We start from the raw sequence: 24,597 nt of genomic DNA on the forward strand, positions 1-24,597 counted from the left end.
CCGTGGTCCCTGCGGGCAATAAGGGCCCCTGGTCGTGCAGGGCTGTACTGGGAGCAGAGGGTGGCCTGTGCCCTGCCTGGCACCCGCCCGAGCTGCTCCTGTCTCAGCCCAGCCCAGGACCACACGAACCCATACTGGGGCTGAGATGGGCTCGTGCAGTGGGATAATACTGGGGCCCAGTGCCGCTGCCATGATGGGGGAGCTGCTGGCACAAGCAGAGGGGTAGCCCCTGGTTCCCTGGGGATCATTTGCAGGATGTGGGCAGCAGCAGGGCTGGGTTGGTGGTGCCATCGTCAGCAGAACCTGAACGGGGCTGCGGGGGCCCTGGGGGGTGGCTGCATGCCTTCATGGGAACTGTGTGGACGGGGGGCAGAGGGTTTGGGGGGGCTGCTCATGTCCACTTGGCCCCAGGATTGACTTCGCATGGCCCCCATCAGCACAGCCACAGCGCCCAAAACTGGCCTCGGGGCAGACCCTGAAGGTGAGGTGTGGGGACAGGCGAGGGGCTGGGCTGAGGCCCTCAGCCCCGGGACAAAGCCGGGTGCAGGACGTGCCCGGGCCGGGGGCACCCCGGCAGCTGGGGCAGGGCTGGGATGGGAAGGGAGGCGCCGGGGCTGGGCCGGGCGGGATCCCGCGCGGGAGATGATGTATGGGCAGATGTATCAGATCGCACAAGATAAACAAGCAGTGAATTTCATCAGGGCCCATCATGGCTTTAATTTGGCTGCCTAATGAGTCAGATCCAGCCGCGCAGATAAAAGTTGTCAGAGCCGCAGCCCTAATGAATTTCTTGCCACTTGTAATCAAGGCAGCTTGTCTGAGGGGGATGATTAATGGGCCCCAGAGGAGCTGCCGTCCCTCGGCTTCCATTCCCGCTAATGCAGTCGCCAGGAAATTAACCAAACCCAGCACCGGGCTGGGGCCGGGGCCAGGGCACGCGTGTGGAGGCACCGGTGTGCGCCGGGCAGCGGGGGGCCGGGCACGAGGGGCAGGCGTGGGCCTGGGGACAGCCCGGCCTGGCTCTGAGCACTGCTGAGAACGGTCAGACCCCGCGCCAGGACCGGGATGGGGACCGGCAGCAGGACGCTGGCACACATGGAGATGAGTTATGGGCCGGGGGAAGGGCCTGGGCCATCACCAGCAGGCAGCAGTGGGGCAGCCCCTGCCACGGAGGAGGAGCAGGGCTGGAAGGGGATTGCGGTGGAGCACTTGTGGCAGGGGATCTGGGGGCTGTCCTGATGTGTCCTTTCCTCCCAGCACCACCAGCCCTAGCCCAGCGCCCAGTGCACAGCCCGTAGCATGGCACAGTGCACAGCCTGGATGCAGGCGTGGCAAGGGGGGGGTCAATGGATCCCCGTGGAGCCCCAAACCACCTCTGTTTAAACTCGCCGTACTGTGTTGAGGGACCAACTGGTCCCAGCGCTTTTGATCTGGAGTGTCCCCTGCCTAGTGCACGTCTGTGATGTGCCCGTTCCCAATCCCACTGCACATTCCCTGGAACACGTCCCTGTGGTATCCCACAGCACCCGGGGATGCCGTGACACAGCCACGGGGGGGCCCAGCTCAGCCCAGCGTGCTGGTTACCAGCTCCGGAGCTGGAGAAGGAAGGGCTGGTCGTCTGCCAGTCTGGGCTGAAAAAACACCAGAGCTCCTCAAAGCAGGAAGAAACATGCCGGAGGCTGCACTGGAGGCCCAAAAAGCAGCACGCGGAAATGCCAGGCTGGCAGGAGGTGGGTTGCTTTATTGGCCTTTATCTCCTTTGCTGCAGGTAACACACACAGGGCAATTCATGGCAAAGAAACAGTATATACAGAGTGTCCATATAAATATTTCCAATGTACATTTTATACACGAGTGATGGAGACGTTCCACAGCAGCGTCCAAAGCCTCGGAAATTCCAGCGCTCAGCTGCAGGCTTGGCCCAAAAACAAGGGAGATGCTCATCTCCTCTCTCCTCTTGCTCAGCCGGAGTCCAGCCCCGCCTGGGCAGCAGCAGGAGCCAGTGGGGATGTGCTGTTGGAGACACTGTGTATGGCTTTGGGGCTTGAACCTGGAGGGACAGTGACTCTACAGACAGACAGACACAGCTGGGGGGCCCAGGGTGACAATCCTCTTGCCCTTCTGGGTCACCAGGGAGGCTGGGAAGGTCGACGTCCATGGGATTGCATGAGAGAGATGCTCCCTTTACATCAGCACGCAGGGGAGCGGTACCAGCGAGGGGATCCCTCCTCTACTGGCCAGAAGCATAGAGGAACAAACGGGGGTGGTGGAGAAACGTGCACCTACCACTGCCCCCCACCTGCCCCCCCGCACTGGGGTGCACAGCACAGGAGGGCAGGAGGGACGTGTCCGAGCTGCCCTACTGCCCAGGAGAGCAGGTGCAGCGACCGCCACCCCCAGTACCGGCTGTGCAGGAGGGCAGCATCCCCAAACCGCTGCAGCCCCTGCACTATCTACAAGTGAGTGTGGTGGTGGGGAGGCACACAGAAACCGCCTCTCCTCCCCCTGTACCGGTCATGAGAACAGGGTGTACTGAATCCCCCATCCTGGTGGCTGTGGGGTACCTCCGCAGGCTGACAGCTCTGGGTCTGCACAGCTCCCCCTTTCCAGCTGCACAGGCAGAATACACAGGACCCAGGCAAAGAGTAGTGTGCTGCTGGCTGCCCGAGCCAGAACAGGGGGCCTGGCGCAGGATGAGCACAGCGGGTGCAGTGAGCGGCCCCTCGGACGTGCTCTGGTGGCCTTGGACGCCAGCAGGGCTGGAAGGAGCCGCACGGTGAGTGGAGGGCCTGAGGGGAGCTAGACGGCGCTGGGGCTGGAGCCGAGCTCAGCCAGCAACGTGGTGCAGGCGTTGTTGTTGGCGTTGGTGTTGCGGCGGGGCAGGCTGGGGGTCAGCGTGGTGACGGCGCTGTCGCTGGGACACCCGTGCTGCAGCAGGATGTCGATGCACTCCTGGCTGCCGGCTCGCCGGGCATAGGCCAGCGGGGTGAGGCCCCGAGCGTCCCGGCTCTTCACATCCACCCCGTACTGTGCAGGAGAGAAAGCGGCTGTCAGCAGTACCACGAGGCCCGTGGGCACGGGGCTGGTGCAGCAAGAGCACTGGCACCGGCAGAGGGGCTCCATGGCACTAGGGTGGGCAGACAGGGAAAGATGAAGGGTGGCCAGGGCAGTGCCCTGCAGGAACACACAGGAAGAGGATGGACAAGGGGTATCCCCAAGACCTGGGGGCAGGGAAGCACCGGGGCAGGCCCAGAAGGGCTGCGGTGGAGGCTGGGGGCCCTGCCTTACCCAGATGAGCAGCTGCGTGAAGACTACGTTGGCCATGGCGCAGGAGAGATGCAGCGCCGTGCGCCCGTCTCCGTCCCCGTAGGTCTCATTCACCTCCTCCTTGGTGCCATGTGCCAGCAGCGTCACCACGAGGCGCAGGTCATCCTCCACCACTGCCCGCAGCAGCTGCTGCCCCAGCGGGATGTCCGACTGGGGCAGTGGAGCCAGGAAGAGCTTCTGTTCGTACTTGGCCCGGATCCAGCGCTCCTTCTCCTCCCTGCCAGGTGGGACACCGTCACTGTCACCAGTGGCTGCTGTGTGCACAGGGGACCGGGCACCAGCACCGCTACCCCAAACGCACCGCGTGTCAGCAGTGTGTGTGTCTCACACGCGGGCATCCTTGCGTGCTCCCTGCTGTGTCCCATCACACACACGTCTGTCACTGGGGCCCTGTGCGTGTCACTCTCCTCCAGGCCCAAGCCTGACACACACAGGTCCCACTGCACCTTCTTAGGGCTCCTGGTGTGCCCTGTGCACTGAGGGCCCTGCACACACAGCTCCTGCATCCCACAGCCCGACCCCACCGCTGCCACTCCGCACAGGGACACCCGCACCCCACGCTGGCGCCCCGCACGCTGTCCTGCCTGTCCATTACGTGCCAGCCTGGGGACTCTGTCCCATGCCTGCGTGCGGGCCTCGGCCAGCGGCAAGAAAAGGTTAGCTGCTGCGCACAGCAGCCCCGTGCCACGGGAGGGCCTTATCGCTGCTGCCGTCTCGCCTGGTGCAAACAAAGGCTGCGGCAGCGTCCGTCCCGCCTGGGGCTGCGGGGCCGGGCGGATCGATGCGTGCCGTGCCGCCGCTATCTGCTGCCATTCTATCCATCTGCATCTGGCGGGCGGCCATCAATGCCCCGCGCCGAGCATGCTCACTCCCGCCGCCCCCTGACCCGCTCTTATCCGTTGATAAGCCTCAGAATGGGCTCTTGTCGGGATGAGTGACAGGAGAGTCGCTCCGATAGGGACAGACAAGGGCCTGAAAGGGACGCACCCCTGAGACCCACACGGCGCTGCCAAGCCGGCTCTGTTAACCCCTTCTGCTTTGCAGCCGGCCGTGGCTCCAGCAGCCATCGCGTGCCTTCGGCTGGCCACGGAGCCCTGCGGGCCCACGGGGGAAGCAGCAGAGGGCTTCTGGTGTCGGGACAGCAGGCAGGACCCAGTCACTGGAGCAGCCTGTGGGTTCCTGCCCACCGCTCCGCTGGGCTGGCTGCTCCCAGCCTCCCTGGTGCCCTCAAGCCTCCCGGTGTGGTTGCCTGAGAAGCATCTCTGCAGTCCCCCCCCCATCTCCCTTACCGGCTGCTCTCAGGGGTGGGTTTGGGGTAGCCTTCCACAGCTCCTTCCCAGACAGCGTTGGCCAGGGCGTTGCCGATGGCCGTCATGACCATGAGGAGCTCGCTGGGCCAGTCGTCCAGGTCCAGGGAGCGCACGCGGGACAGGTGCGTGCCCAGGTTGCGATGGATCCCGGAGCACTCGATGCACATGAGGGAGCCCAGGTTCAGACTCGCCCAGTCTGGATCTGCAGGTGGCAAGACCGGGATCAGTGGGGCAGAGTTAACGGCAGCATGGGCTCACTGGCCCGTCTCCCCCTGTGACCCCACCAGCTCCCTTCCAGACGCAGTGCCCCCAGCAGCACAGGGAGCAAGGACCCCAGGCTGGTCAGAAAGGAGCCGCAGACCAGCATGGAGGTGGGTGAGTGTCACAGGGCACCTCCTATCCCTGAGGAATGGCTCCTTGCAAGAGGGGACAAAACAGCTCCACAGAGCAGGGGACCCTCAGGACCCTCAGGGTTAAGGGAGGTGGTGGCAGAGTTCCCTTCCCTTCCCTTCCCTTCCCTTCCCTTCCCTTCCCTTCCCTTCCCTTCCCTTCCCTTCCCTTCCCTTCCCTTCCCTTCCCTTCCCTTCCCTTCCCTTCCCTTCCCTTCCCTTCCCTTCCCTTCCCTTCCCTTCCCTTCCCTTCCCTTCCCTTCCCTTCCCTTCCCTTCCCTTCCCTTCCCTTCCCTTCCCTTCCCTTCCCTTCCCTTCCCTTCCCTTCCCTTCCCTTCCCTTCCCTTCCCTTCCCTTCCCTTCCCTTCCCTTCCCTTCCCTTCCCTTCCCCTCCCCTCCCTTCCCTTCCCTTCCCCTCCCTTATCTCTTACTGGGGGCATCGCAGTCCACACAGAAGCTGTTCCCACGCGCGGTGCGGACGGCCTGCATGGCCTGTGCGTCACCCTGGCTGCCCAGCCGAGCCTGCAAGGAGACCGCAGGAAGCCCTTCAGGCCAGGCTGCCCCCCCTGTGCTCTCACCGACCCCCAGAGGCTGTCAGGGAGCACCAGGACCATGCTCTGACAGCACGGCTGGGGGGTCTGGGGGGTCACCCCCTGTGGGGGTGCTCACACACAGCCTGGAGGGATCCCCACGTGTGGCTGGGGGCAGCTGGGGGAGCAAGGGCTGGAGGGCCAGGACAGGGAGTGAGCAGCAGGGCTGTGGAGGGGGGAGCAATGCAGGAGAAGGAGCTCCGTGGGGCCACAGCCAGGGTGGGGAGGGGACGGGAAACTCAGAGAGGGGACTGGGAACTCAGAGAGGGGACAGAAACCCAAAGAGGGAGCAGCGCAGTCCCAGGGGTGGGATCCAACCCTGCCTGGGAGCAGAGGGGTCAGGACTGGAGCCAGCCTGGACAGGCAAGCCTGGAACAGGCATGGATGCAGCGAAGTGGGTGACAGAGACGTGGAACCCCAAAAGAACTTGGCTGAAGCCTCCTACCTTGTTTTTGCTGCTCTCGCAGCCCTGCAGGCTGGCCAGGATCTGGCTCTCAATGGCCTGGACCCAAAGCTCTCGCTCCTCAGATGTTGAGGCCTCAAAGAGCCACGTCTGGCCCGTCAGGGACACGATAATGAACTCAAATGGCTCATCTGGTTCTGGAAGAGAAAGGCGTCCGTGGCACAGGTCAGGGAAGGAGAGGGCTGCACATGGCAGTCCCTGGGGGCACAGCAGTGACCACGGGCAGGCCATGGCCAGCAGCGTCCTGAGCTGGGATAGGCAGAGCCTGCAGGGAGGACCCGGAGCTCTGCCCAGCCCTGACACTGCTTGCACAGCTCTGCCTGTGCGGGCTCGCTCCTCTGCACATGAGCAGCCGTGGCACATCCCACCCTCCAGAGAAAGCTGCTGGTCTCTTGAGTGGTGGGAGCAGCCCCTCTGCGGGTTGCTGCCCCAACAACCCCGCTGCTCCTGGGGGCAGCCTGCTCCAATGACCCCCCAGCCACTGCTCTGCACAGCACCAGGCTCTGTGCCCACCAGCAGCCCCAGAAGAGGCAGTCCCAGAAGATGCAGCCTCGTTATTAAAGACCTTCCCGAGCTGTGAAACACGTGGAACCGAACTCCTGACTTCTCATCTTCGGGGAGAGCATCTTTGCTGAGCCCCACAGGCTGCTCGGAGTGCAGGCACCCAGAGGGCAGGTTCGAGCACCCTACAGATGCAGGCTGCCTGGTGCGTGCTCGGGGGGGGTCAGAGCACAGGCACCGGGTGGCAGAGCTGGCAGCACGGGCAGTGAGTTCCTGGTGAAGTACCTTAGACCCCCTGGAGCTAAGGAAATAGCCCCAGAACAGCCAAGTAGGATGAAAAGCCAGGCTTAAAATGCGGTCTTCTCTGCCTGCTGCTCTGCCTGCTCTAACTCCCTCCCAGCCCGGGCTGCCCGAGCTGGGCTCAGCCCTGGCCATCCCACCCCACAGGGGTAAGAGCCGAACGTGGGGCGCGCTGCCTCCTCCCCACCCAGGCACCAGCATTTACCTTTTATTGCCAACTTCAGTAGTTAGTGCAGTAAATGACTTAACTAAGCGGGGCCTGAATGGAATGACTAATAAACGTTATGTCACAGCACACGCTTCAGCTCATAGCAAAATGATTTGTAATTACCTAATTAGCGTTATGCAAATAACACCCTCATCTCCATAATGTGCCTTCCCAGCTCTCTATTAAAAGCAGGGAGTCAACTGCACGGCTCCAGAGGCAGCGCAGAGGCCGAGGGGCGCAGCCTGGTCCGTGGCAAGGCAGGGGGTGGGGGTCCCGCGGGGCAGACCTGGGGGGTGCCAGGAGGGCTCCAGCTGCGAGGGGCAGCCAGGAGGAACCTGCAGTGCCCAGGCAGGAGGCGGCTGCCAGCCGGGTCCCATCTGCCCCACCACAGGCACTGCACGCCTCGGGGGCCGCTGGGCAGCGTGGTGGGGGCTGGACCAGTCTGTGTCCACAAGCACCCCCTCCGAAAATGCCTGCAGCCCCGGAGAGGCTCCTCGAGGAAGGACAGCTTAACGGGAGAGGGAGGAGGCACAGCCCTTCCTCCCTTGCTAGGCTCTTGCCTCCTTTGGAGGCACCACCGCCGGCGTTAGCACGTACCAGGCGCAGCACCCACCCCTCTTCTCTTTCCACCCATGTTCACCTGCTCACTGCAGAGCCACCTGAAGGCAGAAGGCTGCTCCTGCTGCTGTGCCCTGGTGGAGAGTGCCATGCTCCTCACGGCAGGCTCAGGGTCTTGCATTTCTTGGGGGTTAAAACCTAAGTGAAACCTTGCTGGGAAGATGCCTGCCCCGTACCATTGCTGAGGGCACTCCGTGCTGCGTCCTGCACCGAGCCCAGCAGCACCTGTGGGGACTTTGTGGGGCCTGGAGGTCATCAGTGCTGATGGGATCGACCGGTGCAGGAATGCAAGGCTTGGCCTCAAGGGAGGACCAAATGACTCCAGGTGAAGTGCCAACTGGTTTGCCCTTACCAGACAGGAAGGGGAAGCTGTTTCATGCACTTCATCCTGGGCTCAGCTCGGGACTTCTGGGGAAACGTGGCTGCAACTGCCTGGGGCAGCAGCAGGGGACACGACAGGAGGTGCTGGCGGTCACACGGCCGGACCTGTACCCCTCTGCGATGCAGTTGCCCCACGGGGAGATGAAGCTTGCCCAACCTTTTGTCCCTCCCTCCAGCTCCCACCACTGAACAGACACCACAAAATCACTGCTCTGGGGAGCTCCCTGCAGGCAGCACGCCTCCTACCCTAAGGACGTTTGCTGTGCAGGCTCCAAGGGCTGCAAAAGCCAGTTCAAAAACAAGATTCTAGAAAAATATACATCCAGTAACTTCTGAACAGAGGGAGAAGAAATGGGTGGTGACAGCCAAGTCACTGCCCCTGCCTCCCTGGCCAGACGGCGCTGCCCTGCCTGTGAGCATTGCCACATCCTGGGCAAGGGCCGGGGGCACCCGATGGCAGCGGCAGCCCGGCGATGCAGGACCCTGCCACGGCTGCTCTCAGAGGGGTCCCCAGGCCCCTGCTTGGCTCCAGCCCACTCACAAGCCAGCAGCTGCACCCACCTCTTGCCCTGTCACAACCTGTCAGCAGGACCCGCAGACCGGGGCTGCGCTCCAGCTCTCCGAGGCAGTGCCGCCTGCCCCTGTGCCCACCCGGCGGTACAAGAGCACAGATCCCGGCCCCAAAAGCTGCAGGACCCATTGCTGCAATCTCATGCTGCCTGGGGCTACGCATGAATAGCCAAGGAGGAAGGGGTGGCACCTCTCCCTGGGGAGCAGCGGCTAGCCAGGTGCTTAGGAGAGCATTTGCAGTTCCAAAATCTTGGATTTGGCCACCCTGTTGGAGCAGTGATTGGCAAAGCCGCTAGCAGGGCACCTGCTTTATGGGGCCTTGTCCTCAGTTATGGGGCCCTGTCCTCAGTACACCTCTCCCGTCCCTGGTCTGAGCTACCTGTGGCTGCTGTCAGTGTGTTGCAGAGCCCAGGCCAGCCAGGACCTGGACCCAGAGGTGCTGTCTGATGCTCTTCAGGTGCTGCGGGGCTGCTCCTGCTCCCAACTGGACCGCAGCAGGCAGGCTGGCAGGCTGCAGGACATGCTCGTGGCTCCTGCCATGGGCTCAGGTGACTCCATCAGCCTTGTTCCTCTCTCTCGCTTGCTCAGAACCTCTCCACTGAGCACAAACCTCAGCCCAAGCCTTCCTGCACCAGCCTGCTCCCTGGTAGAGCTGAGGCCAATGCATGCCCGCTCTGCAGTGCCTGCCCCGTTAGAGGCTGCTCTGCGGGGATGCTGCACCGGGCTGGGCACCAGTCTCGTGGTCCTGTGCCTGGGATGTTCATGAGGTGGGGCAGGTGCTGCCCTCCTGCTGGGCTGCCCGTGCCTGACAGCGGCATAACAGTGAGATTTCTGGGGCTTTGGCCCCCCTTGGAAAGACGTTCCCGCTGCTGCAGCTGGGGGCATCCTGAAGCCCTGGAGTTCCCTGGCCCTAGCCCCCGGCAGTGGTCCAAAGCCCAAAGCCCCGGTGCTGGCATCACAAACTGCCAGACCTCTGTTCCCCTTCCTCCTTTGTGCCTCGTGGATTCCAGCTTTGCTCTGAACAAAGGGCCTGCTGCTCTCAGCACAGCCCTGGAGGAACTAACAAAGGACAACAGCTTTTCTTCCACACCAAGGGGCCTTTTCGCAGGAGAAAACATCCCTTTTCTTTCCTTGCAGCAGGGCAGGACAGCGCTGCAGGACCAGAGCTCTCCGGAGGCTTGGGAGCAGCTCGGCTCTGGGAGGAGAGCAGGGAGCTGCGGGATGGCAGCGGCAGAGCCACAGGCAGGGGCCGGCAGAGCTGGGAAGTGAACTGAGGACTCGGTGGCTCCCGTGGTGTGCAGAGCCGGCTTCTCAGGTGGTCTGGGACAGGCTCCTGAGCAACCTGGAGGGGCTGCACAAGTTGGATCAGGTGAGACATCAGCTTCTGGGACAGCACGGGGCTTCTTCAGGTTCTTCTGGGGAGCGGCACAGATCTCTGATGCGGTGGGGGCGTTTTTGGCCAGGTGAACGGGCAGCACAAAGCAGATGAGGCAGGAGGAGTCGCACCACCTCTGCTGGTACAGATCTGGCAGCGAGCCCTGTGCCATGTGCTCGGGGAGGACAGCACCCGGCAGTGCCAGCAGCAGGGGAAGGCTCCGGTCCTTCCCTCTGCCCTGGGGCAGGGGCAGGGCTGGCCCTGGGTGAAGGCAGAGCCCCTCTCCCTGGCCAGAGGCTGCCTGCGGGCGTGCTGGTGGGAGTCCATTATGCCAGCTCCATTAGAATTAGTGGGCAGTGGAAATGAACGAGCTTGTCTCTCTCCCTCTTGATGATTTTTTGATGATGTTTTAAAGACTGAGCTCCGTGAAGAGTTGCTGAGCAGAGTATGGTGCGAGCCGGCTCTGCTAATGGGTGTTAACCCCCTGACCCAGCTCCAACGCTGCCCAGCAATGAGTGCTCCAAATGAGAGCAAAATTAACGAGGGCACTTCACGGCAGCCGGGACGGGCCGGGGCCAAGCAGCATCCAGACACAACCAGCGGCCGAGTCACCAAGCTGAGAGGGCTGGAGGACTTGTGCAGCAGCCTCGAGGGCTCACCCTTCAGCAGCCTGCCGTGGCAGAGCAGGGAAGCCAGCAGCCCCCACCGCCACCACGCCAGCCCTGGGAGGAAGCATCCCCTCCCGGCCAGCAGAAGAGCACCGAGGGGCTGAGGAAGAAACAGGAGAACTGAGATATCCTGCACACAGCGCCAGGAACCAGCACGGGGGAAAGGAAGAGGCTAAGGGAACAGCCCTGCCGAGGAGCCAGGTCAGGACAGAGCTCGGCTGCCCAAAGGTGCCCTGGAGCTGAGGTGACGGGCAGACTGCTGGACCTGTCACTGCTGCCTGCCAAAGCAGCAGAGGATGCTGGCGAGTGGCAGCAGCACGGGCAGAAGGGGACAGGAGTGTTGTGCTCACAGCTCGTGCCAAGATCCTTTGCTCTGTGCCCAGTGGGAGGAAGCACAGCTTTGAGCAGAAATGGTGCTTCGAGGTGGCTGGAACCACTCTAGCTTTGGTACTCAGCTGGGTGCAGGGATCTGTCCTGCTCTGCGAAGGGCAGGTACCCCACAGCGCAGCAGGACCATGCTTCCCCTGGCACTCCAGGCACGGGGCTGCCCTGCGCTCCCCACGCCAGGCACACGGCACAGGGCAGCACTTCCCAGGCTGGCAGCAGGGAGCTCTTGCCAGCCAGCACTCCAGGCACAGACAGCCCGCCCTGGCAGCCAGCTCCCCTGCTGGCTCCTGCCCCCCTCAGCAGAGACGCAGCCTTGTCCATGCTGGATGGTGCAGGACGGTGTGGGACAGTGTGAGATGGTACAGGACGCCTCCCCATGCACCCCAGCCAGAGCAGGTCCAGGAAGGAGGTGGAGGATCCCCACCACCACCAGCGAAACAAGGCATGGCCGTACTGAGCCATGCCCTGCTCCTGGGGCAGCCGTCTCCTCTTCCACCTCCTCTCCCCGTGTCCTGGCCACTTCCAGTCTCTCCTCCACGCCGCCCTCTCCTCACCCCATCCGTTCTCCCTTTGAGCTGGTGCAGCAGAGGTGCTCCTGGATGCCCTGGGGAGTGGGGTGGTCACCCAGGAGGAGGCAGGGGACACTTTCAGAGCATGGCAAGTGGCAAGGGACCGGGGGCTGCTCCTGCCGGCAGTGGCCCAGCTTTGCTCTCATGCTGCTAAGTCCGTGAGGTGTCCAGGAGCTGGGCAGCCAGCAGGCCCCCCAGCCTCGGGATGCTTGTTTGCAAGCTGCCACTGTACCACATCATTATGAGGTGTTTGGGATATCAACAAATTAGCAGGCGTCTGGGAAGAGAAGGATGCAGCACCATTCGTAAATGTCAGCTCGCTGCCTCCTCATTTTGCAGATCATTAAACCCAATATTCCTAACCTGTATTAGTGCAACGGGGACAGGCCCCCTCCACAGCGACGAGCCGCCAGGAGAGCCGCAGCAAGAACATTGCTATGGAGACCCCACAGCGCTTCTGTCCCAGTGCCCCGAGACCCCCGCAGGGCCCCAGGCTGAGCTGCAGCCTTCCCACCACCCCGGGCTGCCCGCCCTGCCCACGGGGCTCTGTGTGGGGCAGCAGGGCTGGGGCGGCTCTGTGCCGTGACACCCCCACAGACACCAACACAGCCGGGCAACAGAGAACACCTTCAGGGGCACCAGGCGTGTGCGTGCACGTGTGCGTGTGTGCACGGAGGGGACGGACAGAGAAGGCAGCCAAGCCAACGTAGCCAGGAAGGGACGATGCTCCTGGGGGATGCAGGGTACACCGGGGGGTCGCCCCAGGGACCAGGGGTGTCACTGCTGGGTACCTGCTGCAGGGTGCGCAGGTGGCACCGTGGGGCTGAGGCACCAGCAGGGCGACACAGCATGCGTGTGTGCTGGGGACATGGGGAGGGAGGGCACTGATGGCATGGCTTCATGGCGTGTGCTCACAGCAACAGACACCGGCGTGTTAGGGGTGCACCTACAAGGGTCTCCTGGGGGGCAACGCAGAGCCGTACAGGGCCCCAGGGACCCCAGGAGAGGGGCAGTGGAGGCGGGGATCGGCCATGGCCCGGCGATGCCCAGGCACAGGCTGCGTTCCTCCCGCCGGGATGGAGCAGGGGCTGTAACGAGCAGGAGAGACTTGTTAGCACTGAATTAAGAGGCTTGGCGGAAGGGAGCGCGGGTGACACAAGCTGTGTGGGGCAGGCGGGAGCTGAGCAATAGCAGCTGGAATCCCCAGCAATCTGCTAAGCGCAGCTCAGCCCCGCGCTCCCAGCTCGCCGAGATCGGCCTCCGACAGCCCCTGACAGTTGGTATTAATCACGCACATCGCCCCAACACAACTCTTTACTGGCCATCAATTTCCCGTGGGTTTTAAAACTAAAAAACAAAGACAAAACCGCGTCGTTTGGCCGCCACTGAGAAGCACATTAAGGGGCTGTCAGCTTCTCGCCATGCACCCTGCATCACTCTTTAAGCACATGAGAAGTTCATTATCCCCGGAGCTCTGGCAGCCATGGGGATGCTGGCGTAGGGAGCGTCGCGAAGGTGCTCCCGCCGTCAGACATGCTTGGTGGCTCCCGGGCCCCCCGCCCCACAAAAAGGGGCCGAGGTGTGGGGCACGGAGGCGGCTGGGCTGCAGCAGGGGCCCTGGGCTTGGCTGAGCCGGGCCGGGGCAGTGCTGGGGCAGCGCTGGGCTGCGACTGCGAGCAGACCTCCCCAGTGGTCCCTGCAGCCCGACGCCACAACCCCGGTGACAGTGACGGTGACGAGCTCTTCCCCGGGGCTGCAGCGTTCCTGACAGCCTGACACCACGTTTGCCAGCCTGTGGGTGCTTCCTGACAGCCTGCGCCGCACTCTCGGGTTTGGTGACATCCCCGGCAGCCCAATACCACGCTTGCCATAGTTTGCTGATGCTCCCTAGCAGCCTGACACTGCGCTCTCTTTAACATGCGACCATGTAAAAAAGCAACAGCTCGTTTGATTTATGATACTTCAGAACAACTAAGATTCAATTGCTCCGCACGTCCCTGGCTCTGATTACCTCCTAAATGAGATAAACTGATGGCAATTTATCCCCAGACCTCACCAACTTTCCCAGGATGCTAACCTGAGTCGCTCGTGCCCTGCACACGCAGGTTTGGGCTGGGCCCACCCCAAGGCAGCCTGGCTGCAGCCCGAGCCGCCTGCCCCTCAGTTCTTGTGCCTGGACAGCACCACCGGCCAGGCTGTGACGGCGAGCTGAGCCTGGCCCCTGGTGTGGCCACGAGGTCTCCTGGCAGGAGTTTGGTCAGCCCCTGGAGGCAGTGACTGATCCCTGCACTGGCACGGTGCTGGGGCAGGCTCCTGGGGAGTCCTGCTGTCCCCCAGGCTGTTCCCCATGTCCCTCCCAGGGTGGCATTCCTACCAGCACCGTCCCTGCCGCAGCGCCACGAGCACCGGAGGGATGCCCGCGTGTGCCAGCCTGGCCACAGAGCGCGGCAGCCCTGCTCTGTGCACAGCAGTTCTCGCACTTTCACCGTGTTGACTGTGTGAAAGCAAAAAGCTCAGCTGATCCCGCTGTGAAAAAAACTGCTGGTAAATGTTCAAAAGCAGCTAAAAAAAGATTCAGTGAAGAATCAGACGTACTTGTGGACACCAGCCCGTGACATAAGTCATTGATCATGCCCGTGATGTGGGCATGCCTCTGCCGTGCCCTGGTGATTCCTCGCAGCCACGTCCTCACCGCTCCCTCCCCATCGCCGTGCTGGAGCAGGCTCAGCAGCCCCTGCCACGTGTCCCAGTGACAGTGCTGCAGGTCCCTGGGCAGGTCCCTGGGCAGGTCCCTGGGCAGGTCTCTGGGCAGGTCTCTCTCCTGCTCCCCATTCTGGTGCCAGAGGCTTCTGGCAGGAGCAGCGGTTGTGCGCGAGGTCTGCGCAGTGACAAATGAGGTTAGGTAACTGACACTTCACTGGGAAATGACGTTCCGTGTTGATAAATGCGAGGTAGTGCACATTGTAGGGAAAAAATACATTACTCCAACGCATGGCAGGGTTCTAAATGATCAACCCCAGACAGGGCCTGGGTATCACTGCCCAGCACAATGCCATGGTCAAGGACCGGGACAGGGAGTAGCAGAAGACATCCCGATGCCCTCGGACACGTTATATGGCACGGCACTGTCACTACGTGCAGTCTCAGTCACTCCACGACCCAAGGACACTGCCCAACGGGGAAGGAAAGCACAAGTGGGCACATGTCTGAAATAAAACTTCCTGTGGAATGACAGAAAAACGGGGAAGGCTGGACTGGGCAGCCAAGGCAGGGGGCAACAATCAGCTGTCCTGATTACAGGGTCTGCGTCACCGCCTTATAAAAGTGTACCTGTTTGTAATTACTTTCTCCACTAAGAAATTGTATTTAATTTTGTGTAACTTCAGATCTCAGATCACTGCACACTGATATCCTACATTTCAGGTATGTACAGAACACATCTCTCTGTTGGTCAAGGTACTGGACTGAGAACTGCAAACTGAGGACAGACCTGGGGAAAGGCAGTGAAACCTCTGAAGAGTCAACATCTATCCGTACTTAAAAAAGTATCAGTTTAACAACATGTAAGTACAAATCCTACTTCTTGCTCTCTGTGAGATGCTCAGGATGTCTGAATCATCCACCACGAAGGGAAAGTCTTCTCTAAGGTCTGCGCTTTTCAGGTGAAGCTCAACTACAACAGAAAATACTGAACAACAGAACTGCTGAACTCCCCTGCAGATCAGCACCACAATATTTCTAGGAGGGAGAACTGATGAGGAGTTGTTCTAGCACAGGAAACCTGGGCACTGTTTACAGGCTGAGCTGTGATTTGGAGCAAGATGCCAGGACAGCTGCAGTGTGCGTTGTTAGACATAGGCTAGGCTCCGCTTTCTGTTTTGTTTTACAGTGGTCATTCGTTTCAAAAGCTTGTACTTAATCCCTCTCCCCATCTTTAGCCATCCCAATTAAAACCTTATTTTGGTTTACTACAAAAGCATATTGGCTGCTGTGGGACACAGTGACTGAGGGCAAAATCAAATCTTAAAGCCTGAGGACTGCATTTTCCACAGCAGCTAACCGTAGGTGTAGGCTTTGGAGAACATGGTTGCCAAGTTTTTCTCTACCTGGACAAATACAGATTACTTTTCACAAAGCTCCCTGCCAAGCTTCAAGTCCCTCTTCAGAAATCACAGAGATACCAACATTTCTTAACAGAAATACCATCAGTAATTCTCACATAGGCAAAGCAACATATACTTCTTCAGCTGGTTTCCTGAAGCAGATGAACTTTTCCAAAAAACCCTCAGCTTGAGGCAGGTGGACAGCACAGGACCTTTAAATGATGCAAGTGTGGCAAATTTACAGGCAAACCGTTAACAGGCTTTATGGCAGAAACTGTCTGTACACCTTCAGCAGTTAAGCACACTTGAACTATATGGTGTGCTCCCAGCTCTCCTAACACAGTTAGTAATTACTGCTGCCACTAATAGTCTGTGCAGTCACAGGCATGATGGCAGTCCTGCAGGCACTGCAGGTGAGCAGCCCTGGGCAGACCAAGCAGGGCTGCTTGCTTCTCCCTGCCAAAGCACCAGCCAGCTCGGACTCGGAGTGCCCCGAGCCCCCCGCCAGGAGGTGTTGGTGCCCAACGCACTGAGCTGCCCCCGGGGAGCAGACCGCCTCGCCTACCTTCTGCTGCTGTGCTGGGGCCATCGGGCCGAGTGGTCCCTGTGCTCTTTTTCCTGCGATGCTTCTTCCTGTTCGCATGCGGTGATGGAGGCGGCTCCAGCTTGGGGCTGGCAGCGTTGGAAATGTTCGGGCTGGAGCTGAGAGAATCGGCGGTGCCGTTAGCTGGGGACAAAGACAAAGAAAGTCACGTACAGCGAGACAGGGGCAGCCCGCTCCTCCCAGAGACAAGCAAGTGTCCTGGGCACAGCGGCAGTGCTCTGCCGGGCTCAAAACCACCCGGCCCCACGAGGCAGGGCAGGAGCCACACACAGCCCTGCGGCAGGAGCAGCTCCAGCAGCCGGCCCAGCTCGGGGCCAGCTCTGCAGGGTCAGCCCGGAGCTGCTCTGCACAGGGACTCAGCTGGGACGGGCAAGACAGGGACAGCGCTGGCACCAATGTGTTTGGGGCAGGCCCCCAGGGGCAGCCTGACAGGGCACGCTGGCCAGGACATTACCAGCGCGCACGGTGCAGTGGCAGCACCCGCTGGGCGATGCCTGCACCCTGAGAAGGGGCAGCCCGGGAGGTGCTCGGGGCCCTCCAGGTGCAGACCGCAGCCCCGGGACTCACAGCAGCGCTGTGGGAGCACTGCTCCCCCCAGCACCGCTCCGCCAGACGGGGTGACTGGGGTTGCCACACTCAGGAACCTAAGCATGATGGTCTCAATAGGCTTCCGATACGGAGCTGAAGAAGCTGCATCCCCAGCAGCAACGCACCAAATTTATCCTCAATCATACTGTTCCTTACAATTAATAGCAGAATTAGAAACAATCAGGGAGCTGCCTAATTACTGTCAATTAGAGCGCGCTAATCAAGCTCCGATCACACACACACACGCTGCCGCTGCACTCACCATTAAATGTCAAATTTCATTAGAGACCAGCAACAAAATCAAAAGCCTGACATTCAATTTCAGCAGCACACACAGCGCAGGCTTCCAATCAGCATAAAAATGCAGACTCCGGGGAAGGCAACGAGGCGCAGGAGCCCTTGCTGCACTGTTAACCCTCTCCGAAATGCACTCCTGTCTCTCCAGCATCCACCTACCCCCGGGGCACGTCTGGACACCCTGCTCCCATCCCGCCTCTGTCCTGGGCAGCTCTCTACGACAACCTGGCATCTCCCATCAAGCCCCAACCTCCCATTCCCACTTTTGATGGCACCTGAAAGGAAGAAAGCAATCACGGTGGCTAACAAGGGCAGCACCCTCCAGCAGCGGGGACTGCCTGTGACTTGGCAAGCCCTTGTGCCGCTCCAGCCTTGCCTCCGCTCTCCGTTTTCAGCCCAGTTCAGCCAGGCTGGCTCCCAGGGACTTGGTCCATCTCGCTGCAGTGAGATCAAAGCCCAGCAGCGGGGCAGAGAGGGCTACAGACAGCCAGGAGCTGCCCCATGCAGAGGTCTGGGTGCAGCCGCTGCCCCCCTCACATGGCTGGGAGAGGATGTGGTGTCAGAGCTTTTCCATCTCTGGTTTCTGCTGGATTTGACACACACTATCAGGGTGTTTCTGTTATTTATCCACAGGGAAATAGCTCACCCTTGACAATTAAGAGAGAGAAATCTAATAAAATCAGAGTTCATTTTATAAATATGTATTACTGATGCTGTTCAGCAGGACTATGTGTGGAGCAGGTGTGAGGCACCTTCATCTCCCAGCCTGGATGTCAAAGGGGACCTGAACTTTCTTGTCTGAGGCTACCCGTGGTGCATCCAGCCTGACTCTGCTGCCCACCTGCTCATGACACCCCTGGGCCAAACCGTACACCACTGGCACCCTGCTCCCCTCCAGGCTTCACATGAAGGTCCTTCTGCAGCTTCCACTAATGCGCCTGCAGGCTGCAACGAGCCCGACACCTCCCACGTCCCTGCTCTTCTTACAGCCCAGCAGCTGAAGCCAAAAAGCTGGGGGCTGGGGGCTGCCGGGGCCCGCGGCAGGGGAAGGGGCAGAAGGAAACACACACCCTCCAGATCAGAAATAGATCTCTCCCCAGCAGGACAGCAGTGAGCTCCGCCAACCCACCCTAGGGTTTCCAGGCACCCATCTCACCACGGGAACCCCTCCGTGTGCACAAGCAGCACCCTCCTGCTTCCTCTCTCCAAACCAGCTGGCCTTATGGCAGCCCTGGGTCCCCCCAGGTGGGCTGCAGAGGCTGCCCGATAAAGGACAAACAAGGACTGCACCAGGGCACGTCTGCTCTGAGCTGTACATCTGCCATCAGCTTGCCAGGGTGCAAGAGGAGGAGGCAGCACATCTCGAGGAGCAGGCAGCCCACACCCTCTGCATGCACCCAGGAACCTCTTTGACTCTGAGCAGAGAGGTGTTGCACATCCTGCCCTGCTGCGGGGAGCTGGAAATCCAGTGCAGAGGTTGGGCTGGGGCTGTGCAGACCCTGCGACACGTGGGTGCAAGGGGCACGAGGTGGCTCAGCAGCGTGTGCCAGGCACGCTGCTCAGCTCGGCCCAGCTCCACACACAGGATGCACCCCGCCGAGGGTCCCACCTGCCCCCCAAAATGCTCCATCCCTCACAGCCAGCACAGCCAGCAGCCTGCTGGGCACGCAGCCCAGGGCAGGGCAAGAGCCCAGAGACGACTCTCTGCTCACTGTGCCCCAAGGCTGGGGCTCGCTGCAGGGCTCTGCCGGGCCCCAGCCCCTCCTCGATGCCCCTGATGAGCTCTGCAGACAGGAGGCTGGTGCTGAGGTGTTGGCTTTCCCTGCCAGTGTGCCAGAGACAGAGTCAGGAGCTGTGAGCAGATGCTGATGCTGCCCAGGTTTCCAGGACAGCTGGGCACGTCACTCCTCATACCTGCAGCCCCTTCAGCACAGCTCAGCCAGTGACACCCCTGGGTGGCTAACACAGAGCAGGGCAGGGTGAGCCTGGCCCTGGGGCACAGCAGGGCACAGTGGTACCCATACAGAGTGGTCAAGAGGCCACCAGAGCTCGAAGCACAATTAGCAGGAGTTGGCATTTCACCCCTCTGCGTCACGGGAAGAGGTGGCAGCATCTCAGCTCCGTGCGTGCCCGTCAGTGGCTGCTTTGCATGAAACAGGCAGCTCGCTCTGGGGTTGGGGAGCAGAGGCTGGCTCGCAGTTCTCTGACACCCCAGAGAGAGCCAGGGTGAGCAGAACGCAGAGCGCAGCCCTGTGGGGCCCTGCCGTGGGGCTCGGGGGGAGCATGAGGGCTGCCAGGAGGAGCAGCCCTGCAGGCCCTGCACGGGGGCTGTGCAGGCAGAGGCTCGGCTGTCCAGAATTCACCTGTGCAAAGGTAGCGTGTGTGCCGACAGCAGCACTGCCCGGCCGCCCCTGTGCACCACGGCTGACCTGCAGCGGCTCGGGGCCCTCCCGGCAGCCCCACAAGAGGCGGCTGCCACTGCGGGCACGGCTCCCGCAGCGGGGCTCAGGCCGTGGGGTGCCCCGTGCCCCTGCCCGGGCAGGGGGACTGCCCGTGGGGCTGCGCCCGTTCCCAGAGCAGCGCAGGGAGCAGCCCCCCCGTGCCCCACTCCTCGGGTGCTGGAGGAGCGGCGGCGGCCCGGCTGCGCCCCGTGTCCGAGGCGAGGGGCGGGGGGGCTGGCGGCACATTAATGCTCAGAGCTGCGCCCTTCCGCTCCCGTCGCCTGCGCTGCCCCATCAGCAGTAACAGTCTGATTAATTCGCTTCCAGCAGGGAGCTGATGGGGCCAATGATGGAGCCGCTGCATCAGGCGCGCTGAAATTGATAGTTTTTCACAGTTACAAATGAGGAGCCTCCTCAGCTGCAAATGGCGCCCGCACAGTCGGACTCCGGTAATGATCATAAAGAGGCTCTCTTTAAACTGCGAAAGCCCCTGGGACCGAGCGGGGGGGCGGCTGCCGCGCTAATGAGAACTACAAGGGGCGAGCAGGCATGGAAATGGCTCCTCCACTCTTGATGTGCATTTAACTGCTTTTTTAGTGCGGCGGCAGAGCCAGGAACGAAGGAGTGATGAATGCAGCACAAAAGCATTTATTTTCCAATTCGGCAAAGTGGCTACGTTGGGAAATGTATGAATTATTTTAATTCACTCAACTGTCCTGAAACATCACAGAGAGCGAGTGAGCGTGGGGGGAGGGGGCGGGACGCGCTCAGTGTGTGCACAAGAGACAGGAATTACTCCTATTCGTTCAACTGCCCCAAAACCTGGCAGAGGGGGATGCTGACGAGGAGCGGAGATGGGGGAAAGCGATGGTTTCTCCTTGCGCAGTGAGGCAAGAGGGGGGCAGGCAAAGGAAAGCGGTCAGAGCAGTCCTGCCGCGAAGGAGAGGTCCTTGCTTCACCATGCCCTGAGGGAGAGCTTCTCCTTGCAGCCTGGACGCTGCCGGCTGACCCTCATGGTGGTGGGACAGTCCCAGCAAGCTCCCAAAGGCTGCATCTGACACCCCTGCACAACTCCTGGGCTCAGGACTGCCCCGTCACCTGAACAACCCTCCCCGCCTGCTGCAGCTGAGGGAACGGGGCAGGAGTGCTACTTACAGGGGTTGGGGCAGCTGCCGGGGATGGCCACGGCCTCGTTCCACTGGTCCGCGCTGGAGACGGAGTAGGAGCGCTGGTGCATGCCGTCAGGCTTCGAGCTGAAGCCCACCAGGTTGATGCCGCTGATGGAGCGCTCCGAGTGCAGGGAGGTGCTGCTGGTGGAGTGGGGAGCACCTGCAAGAGAGCCACGAGGTTAGCACAGACCAGCTGCTGTTCTGGAAGAAGGACACAATGGAAGAAGGCAGAGCTGTCCTGCACCCGATGTGACACGTCCCCAGGTGGCCCTGCGTGACAGGCTCTGTCTGGCTCATCTCTACCAAGTGGTGCCAGCGCATCACCCCCAGAGGTGACAGGCACTGCCCAGCACACAGCACTTCTCAGAGGGACACCCAAGCCAGTGGATCCCACCTCGGGGTTAGGGTTACCCAACGTTGCTGGTTCCCTACGTAGGGTTCCCTACATTGCTGGGACGCGCAGCCAGGCGTCCTGGCACGTAGCCTCCCCCTCCAGCCAGCTTTTGCAGTTGGAGTTCACCGTGCGCTTAAAATCTCCACCATAGCCTCAGGCACCTGGCCAAACACCAGCCCACCCCACAGCCCATGTGCCCGTCCTCTCTCAACTTCACTGCCTGCATGTCCCTAGAAAAAACCCTGCCTGGAGGCATCAGGAGTGAATAGGAAAATCCCATGGAGGACATCAAAGGGACAAGCAGGGGAGCAGACATCTGTAGGGATCGCACATGGGAGCACCTCTTCCCACTGGCTAGAACCCCCTTGAGCTGCAGCTCAGGAGCTTGAACCCCCAGGAAAGGAATGTTTTGGGGACCACAGGCAGCCATAGAAGACAAGATCACTCACAGATTCAGAATGGGTCAAATGTTTCTGGATTACAATATCCACAATTTCTAAGGTACTACACAGATACCCCTGCTGCTGGGGCTCCAGGCAATCTGTCTGGGAGGAAGACTCTGCCCCAGGGGGACTGATCCAAACCTGCCAACTGCAAGCACTTTCCTACACCTTACCCCCTCCTGCATTCAGCTCCAGCCACTGCCAGAACAAGCACTCTGGGATCTTGGGGTGAGTGAACCGTCCCTTTCGTCTGTTTCCCTGTGCTGACGCTACCTGTCCTCCTCTGTCCTCCTCCCATGCCTGCAGGTGCAGGTGCTGAGCTGGGGCTTCCAGCCCAGCCCTTGTGGCTACGGGCGAGGGCAGGACCGAGGGCAGGACGAGGGCAGGACGTGCTGAGCAGCTCCGGCTGCGGAGCCCAGCGGGTGAGGAGAGCCCGCAGCCTGCTGCTGCCACCAGGCTGGCGTTTAAACGGGGGCCGGTCACAGGAGCAGGCTGGAGGGCAGCAGATGAATCCTCATGTGAGCAGATCCCTAGCTGGATCTGCTACAGCCAGGGTAGCTCATTCAACCGAGCCTGTGTCATGTAAAGTCAGCTTCATTTTGTCCTCCAGCACCTCAGGGCAGGACCTTCCAAAAAGAGCAGGGCACTGTAAACTCCCCATGTGCTGCCCCAGGTTTTGTGCAAGAAGTTATGTTTCTGTTACGTTACTGTACAAGACGTTATGTTTCTGTTGTGTTATGTCATTGTACAAGAAGTTATGTTTTCTGCCAATTCCACAAAAACCTAAAAAATGTGACTCGACTGTCACCAGTGCTAGAGTGCTGCCTGAGGCTGCGGAGCACCAGAACTTCATCTCAGGAGGCCCAGACCTCCCCTCACGGCGGGCACTGGCTGCGCCGGGTGGCCAGGGCACAGGCTGAAGGCAGGGCGGGTGCCCCTGCCCTCTTCTCTGGCGCTCCTCGCTGCACAGCACAGGGGCTGCCTGCCCTGCCGGGGGTCCCAGCACCCCACCGGGGGTCCCAGCACCCCGCAGTGCTGGCGCGAGGCCGTGGGGCTGGGTGCCCGTGGCCCCGAGCCACCCAAGCGCGGTGCCGCCGCCTTGCCCGCCTCCAGCCCCGCTGCTGCACGCTCCCCCTCCCTCCCTTGTTCAGCGCCACAGAAACACGTGTAAAACCATGACACTGACTTTGCCTCTAATTAGCCCTTAATTTACAAGACACACTCGGAAGGGTAATTAGCTGGCGCTCTGCTCCTGACTGCCGCATCCATCTCCTCTTGCCTCCTCGTGGGAGGGAGCCTGCTGCCACTGGAGCAGGGACAAGGCTGCTCTCCTGGGACCAGGAGGGGCTGGGTCCTGGGAACCAGGCTGCTGGGATGGGATGGAACGGGACAGGGAGAGAAATAGGGGAGGGGAATAGGGGAGGGGAAGGGAGGGGAGGGGACAGGCTGCCCCACATTTCAGACAGTGCTGGCCACCCCTGTGCCAGGCTGCATGCAGCGCAAGGTGTGCATTGCACAGCCAGGGAGGGGAGGGAGGCAAACATCGGGGTGCCGCAGAGGGAAGAACCCTGCAGAGCCCCGGTGTGCCCCGATTTGCTCCCTGAGCACTGGGAGCGCTCCCCACTGCAGGCACGTGCCCTTCCACGCGGCACTGGGCTCACAGTGCCCCTGTCCTGACCACCCACCGCCACGGCCAAGCCACCCTCCAAACACATCCCATGGTGGGTGAGGACAGGCACAGAAGAGATCTGACAGCAGGGAGTGCCCTGCTTGCCAGTGACCACTCCTGAACAAACCACGTTGCTGGGGCAAGCAGCCACAGCTGCGGGGTTGTGACCCGTGCCAGGCCCGCAGGACACAAAGCGCGTGCAGATGAAGACGTGTGGGAAACCCAACGATGCGCCCGGAGCCTGCACCCAGCATCAGACGCCCAGATCCACTGCCTGCCTTGCCAGCAGCATGTGTCACGAAGGCACAAAGCTAATTTGAAAATTTAATTTTGCGATGACACGGTGCTGCTATGACTTCCAGGTACAGCATCCATCAAGCTCTGCAGTCTCTGCAGGAGATGCCTGAGCTTTCCACCAGGTGCCTGGACTCACCCAGCTGCAGAGGGCTGTCCTCGCAGCTCGGCTGCTCCCTCGGTTTGCTGACCTCTCGGCCGCCAAACTCCAGCTTGTCTCGAGGATCTGCAAGTCGGTCCCAGCAAGCCTAGAGCTCTCCAAAATCACACTCTTTGAAAGTGACACCACCAGCAGTTGCATGACAAGCTCCTTTTAAATCAGTCAAGTGAAGTGAAAGGTAAATAAAAGGGCTACATGTAAAATACTAACTGCGTCTCTGAGCCAAAGTCCCGGGAACTGAACTCTCCGTGACCCTGCCTACAGTCCCTCAAGCAAAGCTCTTCCAATCGCTGTTTCCTCAAAATTCAAAAAAAAAAAAAAGCCTAATTGATGACATAGCAGTAAATGGAAAATGACCTAAAAACTGAACATCATTTTTCACAGTGTGGAGCATGGCAGATGGGCAGCCTCAGTAAAACATTAGTTCAGTGCAAACTGGAAATTCTTCATTAAGGTGCAGACACAGAGAACTGAGGGAAGGTGAGTTAGCACAAATGGGTGCTGTCTGTTGCGAAGGAGATACTTGCAGAGTCACTCGAGGACCTTTGGACAAATCTCATTTCATTTTTTCAACAGTGATTTGGCAAAATAATGCACAAGTTCTGGTGAAATTTGCTGGTGACATTATGTTGGAAGCACTCCCAGGACCAAGAAGATGAGGATATAATGCAGGATTTGAAAAGTGAGCTAACAAAAACACAACAAAATTTATTTAGTACAAAGAGCAGAGATATGCACCCCAGAACTAACAGTCCTGATTCAGAAAAGCCTGGGAAATA

The 24,597-nt window shown here is 60.6% G+C and overlaps 1 protein-coding gene across 3 annotated transcripts in view; it reads right to left on the reverse strand.

The window, feature by feature from the left end:
- Positions 1-1,721: 1,721 nt before the first annotated feature.
- The window catches only part of AGAP3 (ArfGAP with GTPase domain, ankyrin repeat and PH domain 3), a 129,413-nt gene continuing 106,537 nt past the window's right edge, over positions 1,722-24,597 (reverse strand). For all 3 annotated transcript variants that reach the window (XM_084508968.1, XM_084508967.1, XM_084508966.1), the window contains 7 exons: positions 20,845-21,018; positions 16,325-16,486; positions 6,062-6,216; positions 5,458-5,548; positions 4,617-4,839; positions 3,289-3,544; positions 1,722-3,027 (listed from right to left, as the gene is read on the reverse strand). In XM_084508968.1, coding sequence (XP_084365094.1) covers positions 2,800-3,027; positions 3,289-3,544; positions 4,617-4,839; positions 5,458-5,548; positions 6,062-6,216; positions 16,325-16,486; positions 20,845-21,018 — 1,289 coding nt within the window. In that variant the 3' untranslated portion in view covers positions 1,722-2,799. The remainder of the gene's footprint in view (positions 3,028-3,288; positions 3,545-4,616; positions 4,840-5,457; positions 5,549-6,061; positions 6,217-16,324; positions 16,487-20,844; positions 21,019-24,597) is intronic.

This window comes from Aythya ferina (genome assembly GCF_964211825.1).
Source record: "Aythya ferina genome assembly, chromosome: 2".
Taxonomy (NCBI): domain Eukaryota; kingdom Metazoa; phylum Chordata; class Aves; order Anseriformes; family Anatidae; genus Aythya; species Aythya ferina.